We start from the raw sequence: 15,455 nt of genomic DNA on the forward strand, positions 1-15,455 counted from the left end.
ATGCAGGGGTGGGTATATGCCTGTGTGCAATCATCTGGAGGTGGATCATAACATGATCTAAAAATTAACTGTGTCCTTTGAAGTACAGTTAAGAAAAATTGGATTTTTGACTTACCGTAAAATCCATTTCTATGATGTTCATTGATGGACACAGCTCCTCTTCATGACTATATAGGTTATACTGCCCCATACAGGAGTAGGACACTAGGCAGACAAAAACTACGCCTATGTGGCAGTCCCAGGGGCTATACTCCCACTGTCTGCTATAGGTATTCAGTTTTGTTACAAGCAGTGTCAGAAGAAAAAAACCCAACTCCATAGAGGGGCAGGTGCTGTGTCCGTCAATGAACAGAGAAATTGATTTTACGGTAAGCCAAAAATCCCATTTTCTTTTGTTTGACGGACACAGCTCCTCATCTTCATGACTATATGGGACATCCCAAAGCAGTCAAAACATGAGGGGTGGGAACAGTAAGAAAAAACCTTCCAAGGCAAAACAGACAACCCGAAAACATGGAGCTCAACAACTGGAGCTTACCCAAAAAAAAAAAAAAATATATAAAAACACCCTCAAAGAGGACAAGTCCTCTAAACAGCAGCCTGCAAAACTTTGCGGCCGAAGGAAGCATCTGCAGATGTTAACACAGCCACCTTATAAAACATTTTGAACGTGGGCACAGACGGTCAGGTAGCCGCCTTGCATACTTGCAGCACTGATGCCCGATGATGGAAGGCCCAGGAGGCATTAAGCACCCAAGTAAAGTGTGCCTTAAGAGGGAAAGGAGGAACCTGACTCTTAAATGGAATAAGCCTGAACCACAGTCTGATCCATCTGGAAATGGTCGCAGCCAGCCCTTTGCGAGGTCCATCCGTGAGGAAAAATAGTGAGTGACTTACTACAAGACTCCGTAGCTGCCAAGTACACCCTTATTGCCAGAACCACATCCAGGGAATGCAAAGCAACCTCCTTATGATGCTTAGGCCTGGGACACAGGGAAGGCAACACAATGTCTTCATTCAAATAAAAATCAGAGACTACCTCCGTAAGAAAAGACTGACATGGACGAAGAACCACCTTATTCTTGTGAACCACCAGGTAAAGTGGACAAGACTGCGCCGACAGCTCAGACTCCCTGCGCGCAGAATTGATAGCCACCAAAAAGGCCACCTTCTAGAATATTATAAGCAGGGGAACGTCCCGAATATCTTCAAAAGGAGGCTTCTGGAGAACTGACAACACCAAATTGAGGTCCCACGGCAGCAATGGAGACCACACTGGAGGAACCAAATGTCTTACTCCCTGGATAAAAAAGGTACACACCAGGGAATGTGTGACAACAGCAGTTGAAAGAAAACCACCAAGACCTAGCCCTTGATGGTACTCAGGCCAGGTGCTGCTCAACCCCTCTTTGGAGGAAAGCAAAGATCAGAGTCACCAAAAATTAGTGAGGGTTAACTCTGAGGAATGCACGTCTTCCAAGTACGACGGTAAAACTAGTAGATTTTCTAGCCTTTAACAGCGTAGGAATCACTGATTCAGACAAATCTCTATCCTTCAGCACCTGGCTTTCAACAGCCAAGCCGTCAAAACCAGCAACTGTAAAGCAGGATGGAATATTAGCCCTTGGGACAGCAGATCTTCCCCGAGCGGAAGTTTCCAAGAGGCATTGGCAACCACCCATACCAGATCAGTGCACCAAGACCAGTAAGGCCTTCTTCCTCGGCAGAAGCTTGAGAAGAGGAAAGGCGTAAATCAGAAGGTCTCCAAGAAGCCACTAATGAGTCTGTGGCTTCGGCCAGAGGATCCCGAGACCGTGCCACAAACCTCTGCACTTTCCTGTTGAGGCGAGAGGCCAACAGATCCACCTCGGGAGTACCCCACCGGAGACACAACTGATGAAACACCTCCGGATGTGAAGTGACCATTCCACCTGGTCCAACACCTGTCGACAGAGGTAATCCGCTTGCCCATTTTTCACCCCTGGAATGTGTAAAGCAGAGAGTGTTGGAACAATTTGTTCTGCCCACCTGAGAAGGCTGGCTACTTCCCGAACCAAGACGACTCTTTTTCTGCCCCCTTGGTAATTGTTCTAGGCTACGACCGTCGAATTGTCTGATTGAATCTGTACCGGACACCCCTGGAGACGACTTGTCCAATGAGCCAGACTGCTCACAGCTCCAGTACATTGATCGGTAGCCTGGACTCTTCCAGAGTCCACACCATCTGAGCATACTGTGCTAAGGAAGATTCCCCAAGCAGACAGGCTGGCTTCCATGGGAAGGACAGTCCAGTACAAGGGAAGAAATTATTTTCCCTGACAACATGCCGAAAAACAAAGCCACCAAACCAGGGACCCCCCCTCGTATTTCGGCTCAACAGCATCAGATTGTCTAGAGACTGAGGATCCTTGTTCCATTTCACCAGAATCTCAGTTTGCAGAGATCTCATGTGGAACTGTGCAAACGGAACCGCCTCGAAGGTAGACACCATCAGGCCCCAGCACCTGCATGCAAGTCCGAAGAGATAACCGTCTGCTGGACAGCAGAAGCTGAATTGCCTCCTGCAATTTCTGAAGCTTTTCCAGAGGAAGAAACTCTGGCTGAGGCAGAGTCCAGCGTCAGACCCAGATAGTCCAGGCTTGTGGACGGAATCAGAGCAGATTCCTGAAGATTCAGAATCCAAACAAATTCCCTCAAGTTTTCAGATTATTCTCTAAGTTGGCCAACAGAGCAGGGAGAAGACTCTGCTCACAAAAGCAGATCATCCAGATACCCCAGTACCGCTATCCCCCGCTGATGCAGCAATGCTAGCACTGGGAACAATACCTTTGTGAAAACCCGAGGAGCAGAGGGGAGACCAAAAGGGTAACACCACAAAATGACAGTGCTCCTCGCCCACGGCAAAGCGGAGGAAGCGCTGGTGGGCGGCACATAATGGATGTGAAGGTAGGCCTCCTTGATGCTGATGGGAGACGAGGAAATCCCCCTAATGTAGGGACGCCACAACCGTGCGAATGGAATCCATTCGGAACTTCAGTACCCGCACAAAGCAGTTTATCGCCTTAAGGTCCAGGATTGGACGCACTTTGCCTTCCTTCCTGGGGACTGTGAAAAGTTTTGAGTAAAAATCCTGAAAACGTTCCAAAGTCAGGAACCGGAACAATCACCCTTTGAAGTAGCAAGTCTGTCACTGCCCCATCGAGATCCCCTAAACGATCTGGGGACAAGTGGGGAAGAACCTCTCCGGAGGATGTGATCGAAAATCGATCTTGTAAACGGAGCAAATTACTTTTTGGACCCACTTGTCCTGGATCAGGGAGGTGCATGGATCCAAGAACCAGCAAAGACGTACCTTTGCCCCATATGCGGGTGTCTGCAGGTCTGGCAGAACCCGCTCGTGGCTTGCCGGACCAAGACCTGTTAATACCCCCGGCAGAGGCCCTGAAGGGCTTAGATCCCTTGTCTTGAGACCCTGAGGGACGAAAAGGCCGCTTGTGAGCCAAAAAAGAATCCAAAGAGGTGTCACAGACAAAACTGTAGCCCTTGGACCAACTGAGCCACCAGCTCCGTAAAGGCAGGGGTGAGCTGTACCCCCTCCAGGTCCCGGCGTAGAAGTTTTGCCCACTTAGTCATAGCTTGCAACACCAGGGCTATAGTTATTACCGGTCTTAGTGCCGAACCAGCCACAGTGAACATATACCGGGTGAAGGCCTCCTACATCCCATCAGTCGGGTCTGTGAAGACCGGGGACTCTTCGACCGGGATGACAGTGGCTTTTTTCAACCTGGAAACCGAGGAGTCCACTACAGGAGAAACTGTCCATATTGTCAAAATGTCACGGGAAAGGGCAACACCTTTGCGCTTTTGAAGACCTGTGGGTACCAAAGGTAACCCGCACCTCCGATGATGCATTAGACACATCCTCCATCTTTAAGGTTTCCCACACAAATACAATCAGTGCATCCACTAGCTCCCTTTCATGTGCGGCTAGAGGAACAGAGGAATCTTCTTCACTATCAGAGCATGCAGGGTGTGTGGACAAAGACCCCGAAGAGTAACTCGCATCCGCTGCAGCCAAATCTGGATGTGAAGAGACAGAGGAAACAGATGGATGAAGGTGGGAGACGCTTCTTGCTGGCCCGTTTGCCCAGGACCAAATCTACCTTGGACTCCAGGAACGCCGTCAGTGCAGTCAGCTGTTGGGACCCGGAGGGCCCGACAGCCTATGAGAAGGGATGAGGTAGTGAATGGAGAGGGGAACCCACACAAAAGAAGTGTAAAGCACTGCAAGGGACACCCCACTGCGCTGTCGACACCACAAGGCACAGCACAGAGCACTATCGCTGCAATAGCAGAGAGAGGAAGAGAAAACTCCACAAAAGGACTCGCCACCACTGGCTAGGTACTCACAACCTGAACTGCACACCATACGACGATCATGAAGAGTAAAATCCATGGATCAGTACTTGAGGCTGAGGGGCAGAGGAAGGGCTCCGGCCGCCAAATCTCCACCCATATGACTCCAAAACATGGCCGCCACTATTTTTTGTGCCTGAGGCTACACAAACATGGCTGCCGATCTGTAGCTTAAAAGGCTACAAGAAAATGGCGGCCCAGGGTGGACCCCAGCAGCACCAAAAAAACGATCCTAAAAAGAGGGCACCACCACCGGGACACCCCCCCCCACCTAAAAAGGTATGTCCATCCCGGGGGGAGGGGCAGATGGGGGGTAAAGGCCTGTATTAGACCACCGAGAAAGGGGGAAACTGACTGGAAAAAGGGGGGAGCCTGGGGCTCTAACCTTCCCAGGGTGCCCACGTCCACCCCAAAATCCTCCATGGATAGAAGGGGGGGACAGTTACTTACCACACCAGGGTGGGCACCGCCCGAGGCAAACCACCGCTCCATCATAATGTGGGTGCGGTCGGCCAGGAGGAAACGCTGTGACTCAGGCCGAAGCCAGTTCGTATGCGCCCTCGTTAGCCATTTAACTCGCAGTCCAGCCCCTGTCCAGTGGGGCTATGCTGCGGCCAGCCTAGCTTGGGCTGGGGGGACCTTAAGGATCTAGATTGTCCGGTTTGTAGCTCCAGTCCGGCACTTAATTGTAGATCTTACATGAACAAAATAAATAGAGAGGAAAAAACTAAATCTAAAGGAAAAAATTGCCAGGACCAGAGATTCCAGCAAGGAACTAGCTCCTTACTCCTGACTAGGCAGAAAAAAAACTGAATACCTATAGCAGAGAGCAGGAGTATACCCTCTGGGACTGCCCCATAGGCGTAGCCAAGTTTGTCTGCCTAGTGTCCTTTTTCTTTATTAGGGCAGTATAACCCATATAGTCATGAAGATGAGGAGCTGTATCCGTCAATGAATGAAAAATTCTAAATCTCTTTTGGCTAGAACTTTATATTTCCTAAAAATAAAGTATCTCTTATGCAGGACTAACTCAGAAATGGAGACCATAAAATGATGGTAAAAAGAAAAACCACACAAAAAGAAAATGAGTTGGCTTAGTTATTTATTAATATTATTCAGAAATGCGGTTCTGGCCAGTGTGATTAAATAGAAACGGCTAGTTCTATCAGTGATGGGGCATCCCCAAATCCCACACACTCTAGCAAGGCTCACACGCACTATGCTTTTCCCACAAGTCAAAAACCTGCACTCCTAATTTTAGGAGAACAGTGTTAACAAAAAACCTCCATCCAAAACCATCCCTTTTTGGGTGGAGGGTGATGCAGGGCATCCTGTATGTAAAGTTATACTTTATTTTGTAGCCTTATGTGAACCTCAAGTGCACAAAGTTCTTTGAGCGATCTTGGTTTGCTTCCTTTGCTGGTGGCACAGGACTGCCAACAGGGCCAGCTGGCAAGCAGCTAGTGCATGTGTGCAGCAAAATGCATCTGCTGCAAACCTTTCTGACCTGGAAATTCATATTGGGGCTGCAATGGCAAGTATAAATTCACACATCAACTGTCTTCATTACACAACACCCAAATTTAAATAGTTTTGGTTAGAAGTATTATAATATATATATATATATAAAAAAAATAAATTGCAAATGAAAGGAGGGGTTGTTAATTTGACAAATTCAAGAAACTGTTTGTTAAACGATTTGTACTCCTCAAATCAGGAGTCGAAGCTTTGGAGAACAGATGATCTCTAAGTGGTGTAAAAGATTCTCTCCTTTGAAGGCCATTTATCCAACAGTTGAACATGAAACATTTTAAGGACAAATGAATGGGTTTACAAGCAATATTTCCAAAGTTTATGCATTTGAATTTAAATAAGAGCCCCCCCTCCCCCCCACCAAAAAAAAAACACCCAGGAGTTGCAGTTTATTTGAATATTAAAAAAGGTTTGCCCAAATACACCTGAGTGTCTTATTCTTTACTTAGATTTTATGTGGGAGCAAAACATGGTGGGGAGGGGAAAGCATGATAAAATGAGAAGTTGCCCTGAAAACAGTCCTACATTGTGGAATGAAAAAAAATATATCAGTCTCTCATACTAATCCATCATACACACAAAAAGTCAAGTTTAAATTCTATGGTTTATCATTTATACAAATAAAAGGAAAAAAATAGGTTTCCATTCCCTCCCCCCCCAAAAAAAAACAAACAAAATAAAGTACTAAACAACTGCATATATCAAAAAAGTATCTAAACCGATATCCACACAACAGAAAGAGGGTTAAAATAAACATAATAAAGGGAAGAGAGGATTTAGCATTTGACAAACTACTTTTTTGCCAATCCGACACTTCCAATGGTCTTAAATAAAACCTGGTTTACCAGCAAAAAGGGGGGGTCATTTCTTGGATTACACTGAAACTGAACACAGGGAAACCGTAAGACTGTCCCATTCAGCTTTCCATTTTATTGTTGCAATTATTTTTTTTTTCTAGTTTTTTTTTTTATTTTTTGCAAAGTCAGTAGACAGGAATAAAGGACAGCCATTGAAACAGCCTGAAAATCAATTCTAGAATAATGCAGCAGTTTACCTAAAACAGAGGCCTGAATCAACCCCACAAAATGTCCTCTAACCCTTCACAAGCTTAAGTCCAGTGAAAACTAAGCAAACTGGATTAGAGCAGAAAGAGCTGTATTCAAATATCCTTCTTCAGATAATGAATGTCATACAAATGGGCCATCCACAGCAACACACTCTGTGAGGCATACATTTTTTTTAATAGAGCTATTTAAATAGAACTATATTTGGTGCATTTAACAAATGCTTTTTGTTCTGACTGGATCTGTTCTGCTCCAAAATCAGAAGTGGACCTGATCAATTCAGCCAAGCGAAAAGAAAAAAAAAAAAAAAATACTGCCTCAAATTTATAGGGAAACAAAAATCCAGTTATAATCTTCCAACTGCATTGTCGAGAACTCTCGGATGCCTTCTTTATGTCAGAGTAGTTTTTTTATTAATGGAAAAAAAAACAATTTGGGAGCATGAGGGAAGTTATGAAAAAAATCCATGACACTTGCCAGCCAGCCTAAAAATTAACAAAAACAAAGTGGCTTTTCTTTTTCCTGTGAACTCCCCTTTCTAGACCAAAGCACACCCAACACCTTACTTGCAGGTTGCTATCAAGGTTTGTATTTGTAGTAAAAATGTAAAGGAAAGGCGTTGGAACAAGTTCATCCTTCTGTGCGTGGGATGGAGGGAAAGGACAGTATGGGTAAACAGTCCTTTCTTGTCTTATGTTCACTAAATTTATGTTTGTCTTTATTTTTTCACTCCTGGAGGATGTATTCATTATTTCCACGTAGAGGACTGGGTGATGGAGCGGGAAGGAATCATATCTAGGAGGTATTCCCGTTGGCGATCCACAGCTGTAGACTTATGCACAGCAAGGCCAGGGTTAACAAAGGTTAACGTTCCTCCTAAAATGTAACAAAAAGCAGACACTTCGATTAAATATGTTTATTTTTTTTAGTTACACCCCACACAAACTGGTTACCACTTCTCAAATATAGCAAACATTTTTTAAAACGTATCTTGCACTGCAACATTAACAACTACTGTAATAGATTTGTGAAAGATGAATTGAAGAGTCTAGATGCATAAAGATATTCAATAATGGCCAGCCATGGATACACTGCCTTTTCCATCAAAGGTAATTCCACAATCATGCATATTCAGATTGTATGAAGGTGCATACCTGTTTACATAGAGAGGGCAGGAAGAGTTTTTTTTTTTAAACAAAGACAAAAACCCCAGAGAGAAATTGGCTGAGATCCTGACTAATCAACTTCACCCCTAAAGAAGCCTGGGCAGAGAAATATTCCCATCTGTGATTATCTGCATAGAACGGTTCCTCAATCCAATATGGCCAAACACTTTTCAGGTGTCTGTAAGCGCACGCGCGCGCGCACACACACACACACACACACACACACACACACACACACACACACACACACACACACACACACAGAAAGTATTCAGACCCCCTTAAATTTTTCACTGTTATATTGCAGCCATTTGCTAAAATCATTTAAGTTCATTCTTCTTCCTCATGAATGTACACATAGCACCCCATACTGACAGAAAAACACAGAATTGTTGACATTTCAGTTTTTCTTTTTTAATAAATCTGCAACAATATCACATGGTCCTAAGCAGTGTTAATTTCGTCGACTAAAACCGACTAAAACGTTTTCGTCGACTAACACAATTCAGATGACTAAAATACAACTAAAACTAAAATGGCATTTTAGTCAAAAGACTAACTAAAACTAAATCGAAATTTGCTGCCAAAAATTAACACTGGTGCATGCTCAAAGCCTAAATAATAACATATTAGATTTTTCACTCCAGGACCAGCAGTAGTATATAATGAGTTTGGAAATTGTAGAGAAATGCTTAAATAATGCATTACAAATTACAATTGAACTACACCCATTTGATTATAGATGACTAAAATGAGTTTTAGTAGACTAAAATGTAGGGCGTTTTAGTCGACTAAAATATACTGGAGTTTGTCGACTAAATACGACTAAAACTAAAACACTTGCAGAAGACTAAAATAGGACTAAAACTAAAATGCCATTTTAGTCCTAAGACTAAAACTAAATTGAAATTTGCTGCCAAAATTAACACTGGTCCTAAGTGTTCAGACCCTTTGCTCAGTATTTAGTAGAAGCCCCCTTTTGATCTAATACAGCCTGGAGTCTTTTTGGGAAAGTCTTTCACACCTGGATTTGGGGATCCTCTGCCATTCCTCCTTGCAGATCCTCTCCAGTTCTGTCAGGTTGGATGGTAAACGTTGGTGGACAGCCATTTTTAGGTCTCTCCAGAGATGCTCAATTGGGTTTAAGTCAGGGCTCTGGCTGGGCCATTCAAGAACAGTCACTGAGTTGTTGTGAAGCCACTCCTTCGTTATTTTAGCTGTGTGCTTAGGGTCATTGTCTTGTTGGAAGGTAAACCTTCGGCCCAGTCTGAGGTCCAGAGCACTCTGGAGAAGGTTTTTGTCCAGGATATCCCTGTACTTGGCCGCATTCATCTTTCCCTCGATTGCAACCAGTCGTCCTGTCGCTGCAGCTGAAAAACACCCCCACAGCATGATGCTGCCACCCCCATGCTTCACTGTTGGGACTGTATTGGACAGGTGATGAGCAGTGCCTGGTTTTCTCCACACATACCGCTTAGAATTAAGGCCAAAAAGTTCTATTTTGGTCTCATCAGACCAGAGAATCTTATTTCTCACCATCTTGGAGTCCTTCAGGTGTTTTTTAGCAAACTCCATGCGGGCTTTCATGGGTCTTACACCGAGGAGAGGCTTCCGTCGGGCCACTCTGCCATAAAACCCCGACTGGTGGAGGGCTGCAGTGATGGTTGACTTTCTACAACTTTCTCCCATCTCCTGACTTCATCTCTGGAGCTCAGCCACAGTGATCTTTGGGTTCTTCTTTACCTCTCTCACCAAGGCTCTTCTCCCCCGATAGCTCAGTTTGGCCGGACGGCCAGCTCTAGGAAGGGTTCTGGTCGTCCCAAACGTCTTCCATTTGAGGATTATGGAGGCCACTGTGCTCTTAGGAACCTTAAGTGCAGCAGAAATCTTTTTGTAACCTTGGCCAGATCTGTGCCTTGCCACAATTCTGTCTCTGAGCTCTTCAGGCAGTTCCTTTGACCTCATGATTCTCATTTGCTCTGACATGCATTGTGATCTGGAAGGTCTTATATAGACAAGTGTGTGGCTTTCCTAATCAAGTCCAATCAGTATAATCAAACACAGCTGGACTCAAATGAAGGCGTAGAACCATCTCAAGGATGATCAGAAGAAATGGAAAGCACCTGAGTTAAATATATGAGTGTAACAGCAAAGGGTCTGAATACTTAGGACCATGTGATATTTCAGTTTTTCTTTAATAAATCTGCAACAATTCTGTGTTTTTCTGTCAGTATGGGGTGCTATGTGTACATTCATGAGGAAGAAGAATGAACTTAAATGATTTTAGCAAATGGCTGTAATATAACGAGTGAAAAATGTAAGGGGGTCTGAATACTTTCCGTACCCACTATATATATATATATATATATATATATATATATATATATATATATATATATATATATATATATATATATATATATATACATACACACACACACACACACACACACATTATATATATATATATATATATATATATTTTACACACACACATACATAGTAGGGATCGTCCGATTATCGGCACGGTCTCCATGTAAAAAATCCAGAAGTGATGTCCCAATACTTTTGACGTGTGCAAAATATAGTATGGTCAGTCTGAATAAAATTGCCTTGTCTGAAGTTAGAAAGCAGATACAGTTGTGCTCACAAGTTTACATACCCTAGCAGAATTTATGATTTCTTGGCCATTTTTCCAAGAATATGAAGGATGGATAACACAAAAACCTCTCACTTATGGTTAGGGTTTGGCTGAAACCATTTATTATCAATCAACTGTGTTTACTCTTTTTAAATCACAATGACAACAGAAACTACCCAAATGACCCTGATCAAAAGTTTACATACCCTGGTGATTTCGGCCTGATAACATGCACACAAGTTGACACAAAGGGGTTTGAATGGCTATTAAAAGGTAACCATCCTCACCTGTGATCTGTTTGCTTGTAAATTAGTGTGTTTGTGTGTGGGTGTGTGTTTAATCAATGAGTTTCTGGACTCCCGACAGACCCTTGCATCTTTCATCCAGTGCTGCACTGATGTTTCTGGATTCTGAGTCATGGGTAAAGCAAAAGAATTGTCAAAGGATCTGTGGGAAAAGGTAGTTGAACTGTATAAAACAGGAAAGAGAAAAAGATATCCAAGAAATTTAGATTACCAAATCAGCAGTGTTCAAACTCTAATCAAGAAGTGGAAAAGGAGAGGTTCTGTTGAAACCAAACCACAGTCAGGTCAGGTAGACTAACTAAAATTTCAGCCACAACTGCCAAGAAAATTGTTTGGGAAGCAAAGAAAAACCCACAAAAAAAATTCAGGTGAAATACAGGACTCTCTGAAAACGTGTTCAATATAAAATAACAAGAAGGAGGCACTTTAAGATGGGCTGCATGGTCGAGTTGCAAGAAGAAAGCCATTACTACGCAAATGCCACAAAGTATTCCACTTACAATACGCCAAACAGCACAGAGACAAGCCTCAAACCTTCTGGCACAAAGTCATTTGGAGTGATGAGACCAAAATTGAGCTTTATGGCCACAACCATAAACGCTACATTTGAAGATGAGTCAACAAGTCCTATAATGAAAAAAGGTACACCATTCCCACTGTGAAATACAGAGGTGGATCACTGAGGTTTTGGGTGATGTGTGAGCTACAAAAGGCACAGGAAATTTGGTCAGAATTGATGGCAAGATGAATGCAGTACATTTTAAAAAAATACTGGAGGAAAATTTGCATTCATCAGCCTGGAAGCTGCGTATGGGACGTACTTGGACAGTCCAACATGCCAATGATCCTAAACACAAGGCCAAGTCGACCTGTTATTGGCTACAGCAGAATCAAATGAAGGTCCTGGAATGGCCATCTCAATCTCCTGACCTCAATATCATCAAGCCACTCTGGGGAGATCTCAAACATGCAGTTCATGCAAGACAGCTCAAGAATTTACAGGAACTGGAGGCTTTTTGCCAGGAATAATGGGCAGCTTTACCATAATGGGCAGCTTTACCATTTGAGAAGATAAAGAGCCTCATCCACAAAAAAAAAAAAAAAAGACTTCAAGCTGTCATTGATGGTAAAGGGGGCAATACACGGTATTAAGAACTGGGGTATGTATAACTTTTGATCAGGGTCATTTGGGTAGTTTGTCATCATTATGATTTATAAAGAATAAAACACAGTTGATTAATAAATGGCTTCAGCTAAAAACACTAACCATGAACGAAAGAAAAGATTTTGCGTTATTCATATTCTCTGAAAAATGGCCAAGAAATCAAATTCTGCCAGGGTATTTAAACTTATGAGCACAACTGTATATCCTTTCTGATAATGTACCAAATATTGAAAAGCAAACCTACAGTATCGTCAGATTTAGGCAAATGTTGATTAGCCTTTGCCATTGGGTACAAATCCCTCTGCAAAGCAATGCACTATTTGCATTTCAGTTGCTACATTTTCTTCCAACAATACAGAAAAATACTGGCCAAATGTCTGAAAACATTTATTGTATATGCAAGCATGTAAAATACATTTAGTTGCTAAACAGTGGAAACACTGAATCAAGAGTGTAGTCGGACACTTTGACTGGCTAAATGTTACTACAGTCTTCTGCTTGCAGCGGTTTAGCACAATGTGCAAGGTCAAATTTCAGTCTAGGTAAAACTCACGACATACACATAAAAATTAGAAACAAGTTCCTAGTATATGCATCAACCTGAAAGCAGTTATTCAAACTTAGAGGAATATTAATCAGAAAATCTGGTTATGCTAGATGACTTCAGGCTGGCCCCTTTTGGAGGCATACCTATTTAAAACATTAAAAAAAAAAGTGCCTATACGATATAAAATCCAGTAATACACTCTCCCTCTGTTGCTCTCTATGTTTAGGTAGTGTGCGGAATATGTAAAGGCTCATCTGCTGGCAGCTTAAAGATTTACTGCTGTTCAGGACCTCTGGACGTAAGCAAAATGGCAGTCTGCAGCAACAAGAAACAGGAACAATGCTGGAGGCAATTTATATAGCACACACTAACTTTAGTAGAATAATTATTTATGTGGAATGTATGTTCCTTGCTAAAATACTTTATTTTTATCAAGTTCCAATGGGTAATGTTCCACTAAGTTTATTGGGTACCCACAAGTTCAAATCATGAAATTTAGTTTATGCAATGTATTTAGTTTATTCCAAACTGCCATGTTCATGAAAGTAGAACAGAATTATATTCGGGGGATTGTATTGTATGAAATGTATCTGTGTTTACATTTTATGTTAGAGGTAAGTTTGTATGACCACAAACTTGTCATGGGCCGAAATTTTTATATCCCTCTTAATGTTACTAAAAGAAAGTGCTGATAGCATGCCTTTAGATATTGATAAAAACAAAAACGTAAGGTAAACTTATCTGTGTTAGCGCTGTAATGATATGCAAGTTTCATGAAGGATCTACAAATTCATTCCCTATCTATTAGAAAAGGGTAATTTTAGTTGAACCTAATCAAATCAAAAGGACAAAAAGGTGCCAATATTCATGCCCGAGATTGCAAATAAAAAAAATAAAAAAATCTACTTATACAGAGGACACATTACATTTTCAGGACTGATGAACTGAAAACTTCCAAACATCCACATCTTTAATCAAGTTTATAAAATCTTTACTTAAACACTGAATGATTACCATAACCAGAGGTCCATATCTGTGTCCAGAAAACCTTGTAAAAATCACCTACCTGTCCCATACTGCAAACAGATCCCTGGGTAGGCCTGTTTTCAGCAATAAAATTTAAAAACGTTCTTTTATAAAAAGACACAAATGCTGCACGACATGTTTAGGCAACTTTGTTGCAGCAACGAAGTTGCTTGTTTGCTTACCCCTGTGCATCTCCACTGATTGTTTCTTTGATTGTTGTGTCGCTATGACTCTTTGACTAGTAGTTTGCCCTATAGAAGACAATTATACCCATTTGATGCAGTTATAAAAAAAAAATCCTTAGAAATCAGGAATAAAGTTATATATAGATATATATATATATATTTTTTTTTTTTTTTTAAAAATCACTTGTTTTGATTAAATATGACAGAAAAAGTTGACCTGCCTGTAATACCTGTGTGTGTTCTCTTACTGCTATTCCTTTCCATGAAAAGATATCTGTCTACAGGACGATGGGAAAAACTTTATTAAAAAAAAATTTCTAAGCATTTCAGACCCCATGCACAGCAATGTCTGAATCTAGAACCGTTCTTGTCAGCAATGACCAGACTAAGAACAAAAATGTTCTTTCCTCAGGCACAATTATACAGGAGATCAAGAGTTCTATAATATCTCCCAAATGGTTTGATGTAGCTAGAAAAGGCATTTATGTAAATGTATATGGGGAGAGGTTGAGAGAAAGTAGGTTCTAAATATGTTTCACCAAGGGACAGGAGACAAGCAATATGAAGAGAAATAATTTTAAAGGTGGCTAGTAGCTTGCTTTTCCTTTGGGATTGAAGACTGCTATTGTCGCATGCTCGTTTATTTTGAGCTGTTTTTTTGCATTAAAGGGCCTTTTTGATGCTGTGTTGAAATAACCTCAAGGGGTTGTCCTGTTTTGTTTTTACTTATGAAGACCACTGGCTGGAGCTTGGGGTTCTTTTTTTTGGGTGACATGTTGTCCCTTGTTTTTCTTTGTTTTGTGGTTGCCCTGCGTGGCACTGTGCTGTGTATTGTGTTGTCTTTTCTTGAAAACTTAACAGAAATATCAAAAAAAAAAAAAAAAAAAGTGGCTAGTACAGTAAAAAAAGAAAATGCTACAATCGTAATTTAAAAAAAAAAAAAAGCATGACTCTGTCATGTGAATTTCCAAAGAGGAGGACTGTATACTACACTTGTACATAAAGTCAGTATTAAGCATAAAGGGGCCATACAGGATTGCTCACCTGCATTCATTGAGGTCTTTTTCCAGTTTCCAGGTGCAAGATTGGTTTTGTTCAGAGGACGCTCTCCGGGTTTAACCTGTCTGTTGGCAATGGTGGCTGCATTGGGCAGCTTGGTCGTAGTTGGGAACGTATGCAGGACACCTCGTGTGGTCCCCGACAATCCACGGGATATTGGTGTAGGGCTCTTTAAAAAGGTGTTAGAAGCAAATATACATCACTCAAAGCTATGCAAACCAATATTTTCAATTATATACTTCCACCTTCTAGAAAGGTTTTTAATAAATACTGCACACATTTCACAACATCTTTGAAAATGTATACGCCCTTACTTGTTTCAGAGTGTGATGCTGTACAGAATGCTCA

General features: G+C 41.9%; 1 protein-coding gene across 7 annotated transcripts in view; it reads right to left on the minus strand.

Annotated features, from left to right (window-relative positions):
* Positions 1 to 7,478: 7,478 nt before the first annotated feature.
* Positions 7,479 to 15,455, minus strand: part of GATAD2A (GATA zinc finger domain containing 2A) — a 146,726-nt gene continuing 138,749 nt past the window's right edge. For 5 of the 7 annotated variants that reach the window (XM_082268075.1, XM_082268079.1, XM_082268077.1 and 2 more), the window contains 4 exons: positions 15,422 to 15,455; positions 15,093 to 15,276; positions 14,046 to 14,114; positions 7,479 to 7,889 (listed from right to left, as the gene is read on the minus strand). The exon at positions 15,422 to 15,455 is cut by the window's right edge and continues 256 nt beyond it. In XM_082268075.1, coding sequence (XP_082124201.1) covers positions 7,762 to 7,889; positions 14,046 to 14,114; positions 15,093 to 15,276; positions 15,422 to 15,455 — 415 coding nt within the window. In that variant the 3' untranslated portion in view covers positions 7,479 to 7,761. The remainder of the gene's footprint in view (positions 7,890 to 14,045; positions 14,115 to 15,092; positions 15,277 to 15,421) is intronic. The other 2 variants (XM_082268078.1, XM_082268080.1) reach the window with 1 other exon arrangement.

The sequence above is a fragment of the Pelophylax lessonae genome, assembly GCF_965119305.1.
Source record: "Pelophylax lessonae genome assembly, chromosome: 1".
NCBI classification, from domain to species: domain Eukaryota; kingdom Metazoa; phylum Chordata; class Amphibia; order Anura; family Ranidae; genus Pelophylax; species Pelophylax lessonae.